At 39.6% G+C, this 16,797-nt stretch overlaps 2 protein-coding genes across 2 annotated transcripts; both read left to right on the top strand.

Moving 5' to 3' along the window:
* On the top strand, positions 1-7,302 carry htr3b (5-hydroxytryptamine (serotonin) receptor 3B; the record flags this gene model as incomplete). The annotated part of the gene is made up of 9 exons (XM_079237815.1): positions 1-34; positions 806-969; positions 1,127-1,171; positions 1,549-1,658; positions 2,601-2,770; positions 3,778-3,935; positions 4,701-4,911; positions 6,170-6,379; positions 7,037-7,302. The coding sequence occupies 9 exons, from the start codon at positions 1-3 to the stop codon at positions 7,300-7,302; spliced, it is 1,368 nt and encodes a 455-aa protein (XP_079093941.1).
* A 2,621-nt stretch (positions 7,303-9,923) lies between these two features.
* On the top strand, positions 9,924-16,797 carry htr3a (5-hydroxytryptamine (serotonin) receptor 3A; the record flags this gene model as incomplete). Its single annotated transcript, XM_079238117.1, has 9 exons — positions 9,924-9,993; positions 11,494-11,657; positions 12,604-12,648; positions 12,880-12,989; positions 13,101-13,270; positions 14,231-14,391; positions 15,015-15,225; positions 15,721-15,957; positions 16,487-16,797. 9 exons carry the CDS (start codon positions 9,924-9,926, stop codon positions 16,795-16,797), a joined length of 1,479 nt encoding a protein of 492 aa, XP_079094243.1.

Raw genomic sequence — 16,797 nt, 5'->3', positions numbered from 1 at the left:
ATGTCTCTCATTTGGTTGACTCTGTTGCTGTCAGGTAAGCTGCTCTTTTTGGCAAAAGAAACTACAAGACTATTGCATTTCCATGAATAGTATCAGGTATTCACTTGTAAGGTAAACAATAACCTGCATGGTTTTGTTGCAACCATTTCTACTTTGTAAAAATGTCCTATAAAAAAAGCTAGCTTTAAAATATTTTGATATCTTGAATAAAATGGTTTGCTCTTTTTAGTGTGGCAGCTCTATGACTCATTGTTTCTTTTACTCTTTTTTTGTACTTTTGGTCAGTTCTCTCACAGATTCAGTTTCAGTCATTTCTTAATTTTCAAACCTTACTGTGAAATATCATGCGAAACATGTTTGTGATAATTTATTGCATTTGAAGCACCACAACCACCATTGTAAGCAAATACACACTATTGTATGAACATTTTTAGAACTGTAAAGCTATACAAAGCCCACATGTGACTTGTTTTGCCTTAAAAAATAAAAATCCTGATAAAAGCATAAACTTAATTTCCATGAGGTCTGTCAATGTAAAAATGTGAGAACCTCTCAATCAATACGACTCAAATGCACCACCAGTATGCACTGCAACGTATTAAATGGAGCAACTGATGCTCCCCTCAACCTTTTAACAAAGCTGGACTAAGAGACCCCAAAACCCTGACGTTTCAGTGTTGTGCGTCGTCACTAAACAAATTAGCAATTAATCAAACTACCACGAGCACATTGCCACACAGTGAACTGGTCTGGAGCCTCATGGCCCCGCTTTTCCTGCACGTGGTTATCCAGCTTTGTCTTTCAGCTCATCTGGCCAAATGTGTGCCGGAGAAGCCAAAGAGATCAGCTCTGAACCAGCTGACCAGGACTCTCCTCAGGAAATATGACTGCGGAGTTCGACCTGTTCACAACTGGACCAGTCCTACCAGGATCTACATAGACCTCATACTGCAGTCGGTCCTTGATGTGGTATGTGTACTGTAAAAGCACACACAAAATCCCACTGCTGTTAACATTCTGTTTTTTTCACTCCAATGGTTAGCGATCCGACAGAATCAAAGTCCCCACAGTATCCTCAATATAAAACCATTTATTATGTATCATGAAGGTTTTCTCTTTTTCGCAGGATGGAAAGACCCAGAGCATAACTACAAGTATTTGGTACAGGCAGGTGGGTGGCATCTAGGTGTCCTTTTGGATTCTTACTGTACAGCTTCAGGAAACTAGCCCTCCTTTTTATTTATTAAAACAACTTTGATTATTTACCTCATCCATGACTGACTTCTGTCTTCCGCTTTAAATAACTTATGCAACACAGTGGATTTTTATTTAAAAGTTTATTAACTATATGCTGCAAATCTTGTATTTACAATAACTCTCTACACATGTGCTGTACAGTATGTGCATTATGTAGCATATATTGGATTGCACTTCATGACTACAAAAAGGCAGTAGAGTTTAATTTTTGCTTTAAAATATTTAGTAAATATTAGATTTTCCATTTACTAATTATATATTTGTCTCACAAACATCCTCCTCTGCTTTCAGATCTGGACAGATGAGTTCCTGGTTTGGGACCCAGAGGAGTTTGATGGCATCAATGAGATCTCACTGTCATCTGATGCCATCTGGATTCCTGATGTCATCATTAGTGAATTGTAAGAAATGACTGAAACGATCCCTTCAAAATATTTTAGTGTTAGTCTATAGTGTCCTTCAGTATAACCAAGGTCAAAAGCACAGCCCATCATTTTTTTAAATGCGTTTCCCAACCTTTCAAGTAGCTATTGACCTCCATTGATTTCAGTTAATTATACAATTCCACTTGCAGAGACCTTTCATATAGGCCCTGAGCAATGAACCCTTAAATTAAAGCAAATATGAGCAGAATATTAAAATGTCTTCTATGCTCCTAGAGATATTTAAAAACATATATCTGCAAGTTGATAAATAACATAACAGTCTAACATATATAAACTGGAATTGCCCCTTGCAGCTATATATGCCTCTGCCAACCAATGAAGTTGCAATTTAAATTCATGACCAGCTCCGTCTAAAATGTCATCACTTCATAATTTCCTCCTGTAAGATATTTGTGTGAAATTGTCATTAATTGCCAATTATTTATTGAGTTATAGCCAAAAGTGTGTTTTATGAGGTCACAGTGACATTTACCGATTCAAATCCGTTGTCCAAGTGGACGTTTGGGCAAAATTTGTCTTTGTATTGCGTTTGCAAGCATAGAATGGACGGGTGGACAGCCCAAAAACATGAAGCCTCCGAACACGAAAAAAACAAAACAAAAAAACGCTACGGAATGCATGGAAAAATATTCAGCATTAATGTTATGTTAAGTTGTCTCCATGAATTATAGTAAATGGTCAAAAAAGTTCCATAACATGGCTTACTAGTGGACTTGAAAAGGGTATAAGAAAATTGTATTATCGTTCCTCTTCTTGATATTTCCCTTTTCTGTTGCAACTGCCCCAAGGTTATAATTCACTTATTATTAAATCTAATTGAAAGTAATAGCACCTTGACCTCCAAATGGCCTGACCGGTCTATGTCCCGTCTCCCATCTCCTCCATGTGTGTTCCCAGTGTGGACGGGGGGAAGTCCTTACCAATCCCGTACGTGTACGTGAACTCCTCTGGCTCAGTGAAGTACTATCGACCAATGCAGGTGGTACTGGCCTGCACCCTGGAGATGTACGCCTTTCCATTTGACAAGCAAAACTGCAGCCTTACCTTCCGCAGCTGGCTTCACTCAGGTATGTCTCCCACCAGTAGCCTTCCAATAAGACTCCCTTATATGTTGGTTGTTCACACCTTAAAGGGCAGGTACATTTGTATTTATTTGTTGAGGTTTTTATATCATTCTTTAGCTTCCCAGTGATGTTCATGTGTTCAAATCTGAATATTTACATTTTGGCTTGTCTTACCATCAAAATGCTAATTTCCCAAGCCCTTAAAATATCCGTATCCATAGTCAGTGTGTTTTACCTACAGTAACTTAGATGGCGGTCGGCACAATCCCTGACAGGAGTACAGGTACAGAATCAAAACTATGTAATAGGGATGTTAATAATTAACTATTTAACTGTTAACCAACAATAAGAATTATTATCGATTGATACCATCAGTCAAATAGTGAAAAGAAAGATCAACCATTCAAAATCAATAGTTTTAAAGTTGAAAGAAGAATAACTGGTCCACCTTAAAGGTCAGCTCACCTCAAGTGCGCCTAATTTAATGAGTGTTGGCTATCAGTGAGAAAAAAAATAATCAAATTAACAACCCTACAATGTGCGGCTGTGTGGGCACCACCTTAGTTTGGATCCGTAAATCACACAACAACACAACACAAACTAATGAGGTCAGCGATAGACTCTTGTGTTCTAAGAGGTACAAATACAGCTTTTGTCAATGGAGTCCAGTAGCTTTGAAGAAAGCGATATACTGTCTTCAGTTTTGCGTTAGAAATGGCTGTCTGACAGCAAATTAAAATTATGAAAATATTCTAAAGAATAGCGTACACTTAAACTGATACAGATATTTTTTTAGGTGCCAAAAAAAAGCCACTTTCCGACTAAATGAAATAGATACAATTTCCAGTCCCCCTTGTTTGCATGTCTCTGGACAGAGTAGGGACAACTGCCGTACAAAGAAGAAATCCATACAAACACACAACCTGGGTGTTTACTGGGAGGCAAAAGTTATGGGAAAACAGATATTTACTGTTTTCCTTTTTATCCTTCATTATCTCCCCCTCTTGTAGTGAAGGAAATAGACCTGGCGCTGTGGAGGAGTGCAGAGGCCATCGCTAATGATAAGAGGGAGTTTATGAACGACGGAGAATGGGAACTGTTGTCCATTCCTTCAAGCTACTGGCAAATCAACCAGGACGACACTGACTACGCCCACATCCAGTTCAACGTATGCGCCTTAATGTCTCAATCATGCGCATTCATCAACGCGGAGGGAACAATTTAAATAAAAGGGTTAAAGTAATGCCAGAGAGTGTATCTGCACTGTGATTGCTTATCGATGGTGAGCTTTAAACTGTAGCCGCTCTGTGGGTTAGTCCCCCTCCTCCACGCTGTGCGGTGGAATTGTAAAGTGTAAAGCAATTGGCCGCGACCTTCATGGATCGGGCTAGTGGGCTAATGCCAAATGATGGGACGGAGGCTGTTTGTGGCAAGTAAAGAGACAGATAGAGAGGGAGGCTGATAGACAGGGGAGGGTGAGCAACCATAATGAGACTGTCTCAGTGGCTGCCTGATCAATGGACTTCTTGTTAGTGTTGAGGGAAATGGCCCCATAGCCCACTGCAGGTGGAGAGCAGGGATGGCTGCTATTTATTCAGCTGAAAGAGCGGAAAGGCTGTCTGATAATGGGAGCATTTCATGGCTCACTGGGATATTGTTACGTTGTGGCAGTTTTGTTGCTCAAGGTAGCTATGTCACATGAAAGGAGTTTCTGATGGAAAACGCTTTTGTTCATTTCCAGATCTCAACATTTTTATTATATTTGAACCGAACTCAAGAAAACTCTGTTTTAAGAAAGGACGACAGCTATATGTCAAATGAAAACAATAATATCTGCACAGCTGGACCCAACTAGAGGGAACACTAGATTGAAAAGTATTTCTGCCAGTGTTTTATCAAATTTACTGCCTCTTTGTCCTCATTTTCCATTTAGGTGTTGATCCGCCGGCGCCCCCTGCTGTATGTGGTGGGTCTCCTCATCCCCAGCATCTTCCTCATGCTGGTCGATGTGACCAGCTTCTACCTGCCTCTCAGCAGTGGTACACGCATAGCCTTTAAGATCAGCATCCTCCTGGGCTACACCCTCTTCCGAGTCAACCTGACAGATGAACTGCCTGCAACAGCGGTCAATACTCCGCTCATAGGTGTGATATTTCATAACTTTTGTTTGTTGCTTAGATTAGTTTAACCTTTATATCAATTTTGCTACTCTGTTTGGGATACGGAGTAGCAAAATTCCAGTACAATGGACATATTTAGTGCTTCAGTTTATTTTACACTTATTGCAACAAGAAAGGCGACTGTTCAAATTCCCCAAATGCGCCCCTGAAAAACTCCACTCCCCAGAGTTCCTTTAGAATGATAAATAAACTCTACAGAGCATGGTCATGTCTTCCAGCCTGGCCTAGGTAGTATACGGTGTATATATATGTATATACTACCGTTCAAAAGTTTGGGGTCACCCAGACACATTTTCAGTTTCTTCGCAATTTCTCGCATGGAATAGCCTTCATTTTTAAGAACAAGAATAGACTGGCGAGTTTCACATGCAAGTTATCTTTTTCTGGCCATTTTGAGAGTATAATCGAACCCACAAATGTGATGCTCCAGATACTCAACTAGCTCAAAGGAAGGCCAGTTGTATAGCTTCTCTCACCAGCATAACTGTTTTCAGCTCTGCTAACATAATTGCACAAGGGTTTCAAGGGTTTTCTAATCATCCATTAGTCTTCTATTCGATTAGCAAACACAATGTACCATTAGAACACTGGAGTGACAGTTGCTGGAAAATGGGCCTCTATACACGTTTGTAGATATTTCATTAAAAACCAGATGTTTCCACCTAGAATAGTCCTTTACCACATTAACAATGTATAGTGTATTTCTGATTAATTTAATGTTATCTTCATTAAGAAAAACAGTGCTTTTCTTTGAAAAATAAGGGCATTTCTAAGTGAGGTAGTGTGTATATATACATACATAGAGAGAGAGATATACTATATATATATATATATATATATATATATATAGTATATCTCTCTCTCTATGTATATATATATATATATATATATATATATATATATATACATACATAGAGATAGAGAGATATACTATATATATATATATATATATATATATATATATATATATATATATATATATATATATATATATATATATATATATATATATATCATGCCAACACCCAAATGGACACCAATACACAATACAGCCTGCACTGTAATTAGGTTGCAACTATAAAAACACCATATTCAATTAGGTGTAATTAGGACCTCTACATATCTCTTTGTCTCTTTATCAATAATGCCGTACTTTGGTTATCGGCCGTAATCTGGCTATTGTGCAACAAGCGTTCCTGTGTTCACTCCCATGTCCACCCAGGTGTGTTCTTCGCTGTGTGTATGGCCCTGCTCATGCTCAGCCTGATCAAGTCTATTCTGGTGGTGAAGCTGCTCCACCACAGTGAGAAGGAGGTCAGGCAAATGTCAGTGTCTGCCTGCCTGCTGGACAAGTACGGCTCAGCTGCTCATGGCTTCATAGAGAGCGCTTTAACCTCCATTAAGACCCTCGATCACATCAACCCCTCCGGAGGTAAGCTACAAGCTCAAAGGCTTTTGATTGTGCAGATGTCCCGCTGACAGGCGATAGCAGAGTGTGTTTTTGCTCAACGCTTCACCAAATCAAAAGGTCTGTTTGCAAAAATACAAACAGGTTGAAGGGTGACTGAACACTTGGATAAAAGGAAGCCAAGGCATTTTTTGTCTGCGCAAGAAAGTTTATACTCAAAAATGCATGAATGAATAATTTCTCACCTTGAATATAAATTAAATAAATAATACAGCAGTCAAACTGTTTGGTCACGTGAAGCTTTGCAACCACAGTTATGTGCTTCACATTATGACATCATTATCTACATTATATGATGACCTTAAACTCATCGTATTCTTCAGCTTGTGGAGACTTTACAAAAGTATTCATAAGACTCTTTTTAAAAACGGTGCAAAGTCAGAGTGGTTGTGCAATCATGTATCTCTGTCTGATACGAATTGCTAGGGGGGGGGAGGGTGTGTGTATGTATGTGTGTGGGGGGTGGGTGGGTGGGTGGGGGTGGGCGGGGGGATATACGTAGCTGTTCTGGATCACAATACTGATATTAATATAGTCCCACCCACAATGATTGGTTTCAATTGTACAAATGTATTTAGATAACATGCATTTTTTGCATTCATTGTTCACTTTTCAAACCAGATTACGAGTTTGATTCCTCGTTGGAGGAAGATCTGCTGTCCCTGAATGAGATCCAGGATGCTCCATCTGGGTTGGAGTGGCTTCTCCATGAGCTGGTGTCCCTCCACCTGGCTTTATCCCAGGAGGACAGTGAGTCTTCGGTTCAGGCTGATTGGCTGGCCCTTTGCTCGAAGCTCGACTGCTTCCTGTTCCGCTTTTACCTGTTGGTTCTGGCCTCGTACGCCGGCACGCTGCTGATGCTCTGGGCCAGTTGGAGCTTTGCCTGACCGCATGATCAGAGACTTAATCATTATTTAAATACTGTGAAATAACTTCTTGCTTACAGTGATTTGGGATGCAGTAGTTTGGTCTGTTTGAGAAGCCTAAGTAGGTTTCAATGCAAAGAAAAGGATGCAGAATTCTTATTGTAGACACTTTATATTGTGTGCCAATATTTAACCAATGCCTTTAAAACACAGCGTAGTGTTACAACTAACCTCAGATTTCTGTGGGTTTTGCAGTAGTGGTAACATTTACACTCATCAAAAGAGAAGGGGTAAGAAACACTAAAGCAATCAGAATATCGATCAGACAGGTCGCAAACAAACTGTTTATCCAGAATATAAAAGAAGATAAGGCAGAGCGCCTTTGTTTGTTTCTAACTGCCCTGTCATCATATTGATAACATTTTTAGGGGACCTTAATAAACTATGTCTATCACTCGTCTGATTCTCTAATAAACGTTGATTGCGGTGCAGTTCCCTCCAACGCCCAGCTTCCTTCTCAAGTCATTGAACATTCACGACTGATAGTTACAGGAGGTCAACGTAGTTGAAGCATGAAGTCCACCTGTAAACTATAATGAATGTGTACAATGGATAATTTGGGTCATCATTTTACTGTTTGCCTTTGATTTATCTTTTAAATGTTTGCCATATGTCTTATCTGATCATGATTCAGATGTCGTCTCCTCTTTTTTTTCTTGCAATGTAATCATGTTCCCAATTCTCAGATATGAATTATACCCAATACTGATTGCCAAAACTACAAGAATGAAATTAAAGTTTTCTGAAACCAGACTTATCCTTTATATATATTGCCTAACCTCCAGATATTGCATTGCCACTGTAGAGCAACATTATAGTTTGAGAAACGATTGTTTCGCATCTGTTATCATGAATTCCCGACAGTGAAGATTGACTCAAAGATACGGTATAATAAAGCAGCTCTCTGGAGAAAATCCTCAGTGCCCGTGTGATGTTATGATACTATATTCACACTTTAATCCCTATCCCACAGCCACAAAATAGATCAATAAAACCCATTCAGAACTCAGCTGCTGTGTCTCCATTCCCTGTTGGTTTCCTAATAGTCATGACTAGAATATCAAAAGTGCGTCACAGCAAACTTGCCCGTGGAAAGATCCATATTAATGCAATTTACACAGTATCTGCAAACCTCTTCTTCCAGTGGATCTGGTTACATGATGTTATGCAACTAAGCTGAAGATAAATGTTTAGTCAGTATGTTACCGTCTGCATGAGGTAACATAAGCTGGATATTAAAGTCGAAACTTTGTGTTTCTTCTTTGTTGTGAATATGAATGCCATCTTAAGATGAATGTATCTGTTCTTTTGAAATAAAATAAAAGCTTTTAAGTGTATTGTTCTGTGAAGATAATACATAACAAAAGTGAAAATAAAAGCCTCACAAAGTCAAACCAGCCAGGAACCTGCCTTTTCATATTTCAAGTTATGAGAAGTTGGTTTAAACATGTTTGAAGACAGCTATGAGCCCTCAGGGGCCGCAGTGTTCATGTTCAATTTAATTGCACTGTGGAAAGCTGAACAAGTGGGCCAACAAATACATCTGAATGAAAATGTTGAAGTTCAGGAGTTTGGCGTTAAGACTTTTACAGACGGAATGGACGTCATGTGGGGGATGATTCTCAGCTCTTGTGGGATGTTTCTGTACATTGGCTATTATTCAGCCAGGCACAAACAAATCCAAAGAAAGCATGGTAAGGTGCAAAACAACCCTCCGGATAAACAAGTGCAAATTCCCTCATACTGGTATCCGCCTGATAGTGAGTAAAACAAGAGTGGAAACTGCTGCCATTACTCGAATGAACAAGCAAACATTCCATTTCCATTTGATCTGAATGGAAACGGAAGCCGACTGCAAACCAGGTCTCATCTCCCAACCTCACGGACACTCTCGCGACTGAGTGGGAGTCAATCCCGACAGCCAGGCTCCAACATCTTGTGGAAAGCCTTCCCAAAAGAGGGGAGGTTATTACTGCAGCATATCACTGCCCAGTAGAAGAGATGTTCAGCTGGACTTTTTTTTATTAAAATGTTGTTGATAAGCACAACTGGCAAATTAAATCTCATTTGATTACATCATTTCATTTTAATAATAGCAACGTTGAAAACCTTCAACATTAAGAAAGTACAGTAAAGCAGGCAACTAGGAGGCTTTATGTGATAAAAGGAGATTAAACGCAGAAACTTTGCCATCAGTGAGTCAGTTGACACTCTTGCCGAACAGTCTCTTAATTGTGCTAAATCAATGTAACATACTGGCCTGATGTTGGCACACTACTTAATTAGATGATCACTCAGACGTGATATACGATCCGGTCACCAGCTTTCATTTCTGCAGTCTTTCAGCTCCATTTATCTCGGAGAGCGGGTGCTTTATTGAACACAGAGGAGTGGCGTCAGAGCAGATGGCTACACCCTTATGAGCTGAGTGACACTAACAAGGTTTTGAAAGTGGATGCGAGTAAAGTGATGGATAAAGTGGATGGATATGGGGGATATGGGCGTGAGGCATCCCGTGGCCTTCCATCAGAGCGGCAGGCAGACTTCCACAGCAGGGGAAGAAACACAGGTGACCTGGCACCATGAGACCGTCATCAGCCTGGACAGCACTCATCTTCCTTCTTATTCAAGGAGCATCAAGAGCCTGCACAGGTACAGCAGCTTCTGTTTTACTACAATGCTTTCAAATATTTGACTGTTGGCCCACCTTATTAGTCCCTGAAATCTTATTTGCCAGCAAAATTCAAGTCGTACGCCCTTTTTATTTCTGAGGAAAGGTGTATGTTAATATATAGTATTTTGACTGTGTGGCCTGACTGCAATATTAGACTTATTTGCTTAGTTATTACACACATATATTTTGGAGAAGAAAATTCAAATCATGGTTTACAAGACAGAATCATTTTAGTTCATTTGAGAAAATTATCTTGATATTAGATATGGAATTATTATATTAAAACCAAGATGTAGTGAAAGCCTTCTTTTCCAAAGTGTCTTCCAATTCACAAAGGCATCACAGAAGCTGGTGGTTGTAGCTCATGGGGATGGGTGGTTGTCCTGCAACCAAAGGGTGGCCGGTTCGATCCTCAATCTCCTCATAGTTTACATGTCGAAGTGTCCCTGAGCAAGACACTAAACCCTAAATTGCTCCCTGGGTGCTTCACTAGAGGCCGCCCACTGCTCCCTAAAATACTAAGGATGGGTCATATATGTACTATGACAAATACATCTTCTTCAGTTCATGCGTCTCAAAATAATCTGATAAAAAAACATCACTATTCCCTGCAATAATAAGACATTTTATTTAAAAACTGGATATATTAATACTAATAGTAATGGTAGGATTAAGGCCATTATGTCACCAAATATACAGTATGTACTTTGAAAATATAGATTTGTATTTTTTACGACATTTGTGTAACACAGAGCAAAAAGAAGGAAAATAGTAGTGAAAATGAATTATAATAACATAACACTGACCCTTATATATAACCCAATAGAATCAACAATAGGAGTAACCTTGCTTTAAAGAGGAAATATATTACATTTCATGTCAATTTCTAAATGTAATTTAATATACTGTGGCACATACCATTTATTAAAGTGTCATCATTTAATCCAGCTAAAACTGTGACTAAATATACAGTATAGGGATAGGAAGTGTTGCCATCCTGCCATTCATTGGACTTCATTGTGCTGTCCAGAAAGTGTTCATCTTTCATCTATGATCTGTACGATCTGCCTGATTTCATGTGAATGCAGCATTAATGTGATTTCATCGATACCAAATTCAATATTGATTCCTCTTATGGATCAAATTGTTTGGTTGATTCCTATTAACTTGTGGGGTAGTAAAAACATATATACATAGACATGGTTCTTCACTAGCTTTTTTCCCACCACCATCCGTCACAAAGCACCAAAAGGTCTCTGTTTATATCTTTGTACAGTAATTTGCCATTGCTTAGCTCACTATTTGCATTTAATAAGTATTTAATCAGCATTTAGAAAAATGTCTGCTCTATTATGTTGAACATGTTTTAACTTACACATCAGCCTTTTGATTTACTTTTTCTTTATGTACCTCTCTTGCTATGTTTGACTTCTCCCTTTCAGTGCACATAACACAATTAATATTCTATACATTTTCAGTGAAGAAGCTGGGCAGCAGCGCAGGACGATTCGCCAACGCCACATTAGTGCGGCTATCTGATTATTTGAGTGCAGGGTATAAGAAGGGAGTGAGACCGGTGAAAGACTGGAGGACGTCCACTATAGTGGCCATAGACCTCATGGTTTACTCCATCCTCAATGTGGTGAGTTACACACTTCCTGAATGTTACACCACCCTGCCAGCAGTGAACTACGATGCAGTTTCATGTAGATAATCTACTGTGCGTATCTTAATTAATTATAGTTTTGTCTTCCATCAAATAATTGTGCAAACCTTATTGAGGCTGTATGGGTTTACATTGTATATGTAACACTTATATTAAAATAGAATATCAAAAGGATTAATCTCCCATGGTCCCTGTGGCAAAACTTGGCTGCTAATGTTGTGCAGACTGTCCTTTTATGCTGAAATACCTCCGGACCCCAAGTTTGCTGTGTGATAATTTGATTGAACACATTCATTTATGACACTCTGAAAGACAGGGCCTCGAGATGAAGAAATAAAGCCAGCACCTCCATACAGCCCTACCATACTCTTTTTACTGGAAGTGTTGAATTAACGTCTGTAGCCGCAGGTCGCACGGAAATATTAAGGCACTTTTAGCTATATTGTAGCCTATTGTTTTTTTAAATTGTTATCTGGCTGTTGTTTTTCAGGCCTGTCGGCTGGTCTTCTGAAGGCATGCGGTAGAATAATCAGCATTTTATGGTGGGGCTGAATCAGAAACGATAAATGTAGCAACAAATTGGTCAAAACATTAACAGGAATTAAAATTCCAGTATATAATGAATATAGTAATGTCAACAAAGATCTGCTCTATTGTCACCAATATCGAATACAGCATTTGAGTCAGTATCTGCCCAATATCCAACATTGGTATCCAAACATCCTAAAAATAAAAAATATATCCAAACATATTCTTGAACTATTCATTTGAAGCTTTATTCAAAATACCATTGACATGAGTGTTATATTTTAATGTTATGTAAATATGCAATCAGCAAAATATAAAATAACTTGATGTATTAAAATACAACACATTTAAAAGTTATTTTTCTAAAACTTGGATGTCTTCTCTGCGACAACAGGATGAAAAGAACCAGGTGTTGACAACGTATGTATGGTACAGACAGGTAAGACAAAGAAACAATGATTTCCCAAAATCACAACATGTACTGTAAGTTGCCCCATAGATGCATCTAGAACATGGCTAATTTTACTTACTGCATAATTACACTATTATTTACCCAATGTCTTTACAGTCTACATATAACATCTGTTAGTGAGACACTATTGCTTTATGCTTTATTAAATCTGTATCTAATATTCACTAATATAGCTTCTTCCTTTCGACAATACTTTAGTCGTGGACGGATGAATTCCTAGTATGGAACCCAGAAGACTTCGATGAAGTCAAACAAGTTTCTATACCTACTACGAATGTGTGGGTGCCTGACATCCTCATCAATGAGTTGTGAGACCTGCTTCTGCTGACACCATTATTTCAGCTCCTTCTAGTATTCTATCAGTATCCGTCATTGCTTCTAAACAAGTGGTTGGTGACTTGTTTGTCTGTAACTTGCAGTGTCGATGTGGGGAAGTCTCCAGACATACCTTATGTGTATGTGACACACGATGGACTGGTGCGCAATTACAAGCCCATCCAGGTGGTCACAGCCTGCACTCTCAACATCTACAACTTTCCATTCGACGTCCAGAAATGCAGCCTCACCTTCCAGAGCTGGCTACATACCAGTAAGACATTCATCCCTTTCTTCACACTCATTTACAATGTGATTGAACACTTATTTTGGTTTATAACATCCACAACACAAGCTTTCAGGAATTCCTAAACATTATCGGTTGGTTTTAAAAAGGGTCTTCGGTTACAGAATGTGCATCTGCTTGATTAATGCCAGATATATTCTGGTTTTCTAAATTAGTTTTTTAAAGAGAGGTTTTCTTAACTGGTTATGGTTTTTGAGAACAAGGTCTCCAACTGAATAAGAATAATTCAAGATAGATTCCTGACGCTGCTGTACAATGCAATAGCTCAGCTGCAATTACAGTAATGTTAGCTTCATTTTAACTTCAAAATTAGCACAAAATGGAACTGACTTCCTTTAAAAATATATATATATATATTAATGACATAAACCTGCATTAAAGAAAGAAAGAAAGAAAAGAAAGAAAAGAAATTTGCTGCCACGTTAAAAAGGTTTGCACTTGGATTGTGATTCCAGTTCATTTTGAAGATTTCATTTTTTTATTAAGTTGCTGGTGCACGATTAATCATTTTAATAATAAGTAGCAATTCTGTAAAGTCACTGTTACATTTGGTTTTACAAAGTTAGGAAATAATGTTGAAGTCGAGCCTGATGTTGCCTGACACATTAAAGAAAGATCCCACTCTCTTCCACATGGTAAGGCAGACAAACACTGGTATCAGATTAAAAATGGGCATCACCCAGTACCCCAAAGCCAAGGTATCGGAACTGAAAAAGCTGGATTGGTGCATTCCTAGTAAAAAATATTCACTAGCATCAGAAAACAACAGCCACCTCTTGTCTTCAACTCTTCTCATTAGGACTTGAGTGAAACAACCGCCAACCCCTCCCACTGTGACATGTGCTGAGAGAGCCGAGTGGAAGGCGAAAGGTAGCTTGTTTCCACGGTCTTTTCATGCTGCTCCCGACATTGTGTTTCGATTTGCAGTTGATGACATCAACATCACCCTGATGCGAAGCCCCGAGGAGCTCAGGGAGGACAAGAGTGTCTTCATGAACCAAGGAGAGTGGGAGCTGCTCCACATACTGTCCAACTACAAGATCTTCAGTGTTGACAATGACGACTATTATGCTGAAATGAAGTTCCATGTAAGTATCTGAAATAGTGATTTGAAGATGTATGTGTGGAGCATAAATGTGGGGTGCATCACGTTTCAAAGGTTTTGACATGCCAGACTGCTTTATTAGACATTCATTATGATCTTCTTCTTTCACTTTTTTTTAACTAAAACAATTTTCCAAGTAATATATGCAACAAATCAAGTCCAGCCTTAAAAATACTAACATAGTCAAGTGTTTTCTCTAGGATGCCAGCAACAGAGCTCTTAGGGGCCTCAGTACCTAGCTACAGTACATTTGTGCACAATAATGAGTAGGTGAAATGTCTGTCTAGCTCACATATGAGGTGTCTCATGAATTAGGAAATACACTTTAATTGAACATACTAAATTAACTTGCATCACCACAATGTCAAACAGTGTTAATTCATTTAAATGGCATTTTCAATGATAAAATAACATTAATTTATGACGGTTTAGTTTGTATGGCTTAAACCAAGAGGATACACCAATCATCGACATACGTCGTAAGACAGAGCCATATTACCTTGTTCCCCTGGTTTATTGAAATTGTTTTACTAAGCTAAGCTAACCACGTCCTGCCTTCTTTCACAGCAGACATTTTGACTTGACTTTAAAACCTATACTTTGCAGGTGGTGATCCGGCGGCGGCCGTTGTTCTACACTGTGAACCTGCTGCTGCCCAGTATCTTCTTGATGGTGATGGACATCGTGGGTTTCTATCTGCCACCAGACAGTGGAGAGAGGGTTTCTTTCAAGATCACTTTGCTGCTGGGCTACTCTGTCTTCCTCATCATTGTATCAGACACTCTGCCTGCCACTGCCATAGGAACCCCTCTGATAGGTGACTGGGAATGTATTACTGCTCATCAGCAGTTTGAATTAAGAACATGCTTTTCTGCAAGGAATGATTTCAAATCTTATATTACCTCTAAATAGGAAAAATAAGGACATAAAAACAGATTGAAAGTCTTGCATAGACAGATTGGTGATGGCAAAACAAGTTCTTAAGTGCACTTCAAATTCATGCACGCATTTCAAGATTTTGGAGGGCTGGAGACGATCCCAGCATCAATTGGCAGGCACACATCCTCGAAAGGTTATTGTAGGTCTTTAACAGTGTAACACTACCATTCATGCTCAGTACAACTGATTATTGGAGGATGCCCAGGTTAAAGTGCATTGAAAGAATGCCTGGGATCCAACATGCAACCCACTGAAACACAGTAATTTAGATATGTAAAGTATGGAGTATTATTCCTCTGCTTTCTGCTTTTATAGAATATCTGTGAGGGGATAATCAGCAAACACCTTGTCTCCTTTTACCTGTGCCCTATAGGTGTGTACTTCGTGGTTTGCATGGCCCTGCTGGTGATCAGCCTGACAGAAACCGTCCTGATTGTGCGTCTGGTGCACAAGCAGGACCTGCAGCCCCCGGTGCCCCAATGGCTGAGGTATTTGGTGCTGGAAAGAGCTCCGGTCCTCTTCTGCATCCACAAGAAGCACAGCCTCTGCCCCACACTGTCCTCCCAGGGCACTGACCTGGAGCACTACAAGGACAACAGCTATGGGACTGGTAAGGTACAGGGGATCGCATGTGCAGCATAGCCTACAACAGTGGTTTTCACTCTTGTGCCATTAAGCAAAGGTGTATTCAGGTTTTTAATCAACTAAAAAAAAAAAGGTTAAGGCTTACCCTGCCTGGATGAAAAATACATGAGGAAACAAATGCAACGTTGTTGTCGGTGATGATTTTGCGGATACATCCATTTACAATGCTTCCTTAGTGTGAAAAAAACGTCATTACATTTCTTTCCTCCATTTCCATCATTTTCTGTTCCAAATGAATGCTCAACTAAATCTACTTTTTAGGAGTCAGGGATGGTTGGGTGGGAAATGAATCCCCGGTAATGAGGCTAAAAATGAAAAGTCAATCAAGTCAAAATGGGTTTATCCCCCTTTGATTGTGAATGAGTTTTACATTTCAAAGTGGATGTTTAGCCTACTAATAGAACTAGAAGAAAGGCTATTCTCTTTGTTTGAACCTTCAGACCTACTTCAATGAAAAACTACACAATAAAGTACAATCCATTCCCATCCTGCAGCCCAGTGCCCCCTCCACCACACCTGTGAGTTAGGCCGGAGGCTCAGCCACCACGACAGAGAAGGCCGGCTGCTCGGACTGGGCCTGCCCCCATCCAGGGACCCCGCCCCGCCGGTCATGGACAACATTCTGCACGAAGTGACGGCGATACGCCACTTCCTCGAGAAGAGGGACAGGTGCCGGGAGGTTGCCAAGGAGTGGCTGCAGGTTGGCTACGTGCTGGACGTGCTGCTCTTCAGAGTTTACTTAGTGGCCGTGGTGGCCTACAGCATCACACTGGGCACGCTGTGGTCCGTGTGGCAGGTCGCCTGA

Source organism: Taurulus bubalis, assembly GCF_910589615.1.
Source record: "Taurulus bubalis genome assembly, chromosome: 2".
Lineage (NCBI taxonomy): Eukaryota > Metazoa > Chordata > Actinopteri > Perciformes > Cottidae > Taurulus > Taurulus bubalis.
Note: the sequence above shows the minus strand (reverse complement) of the source record. Positions and strands in the feature narration are given on the sequence as shown.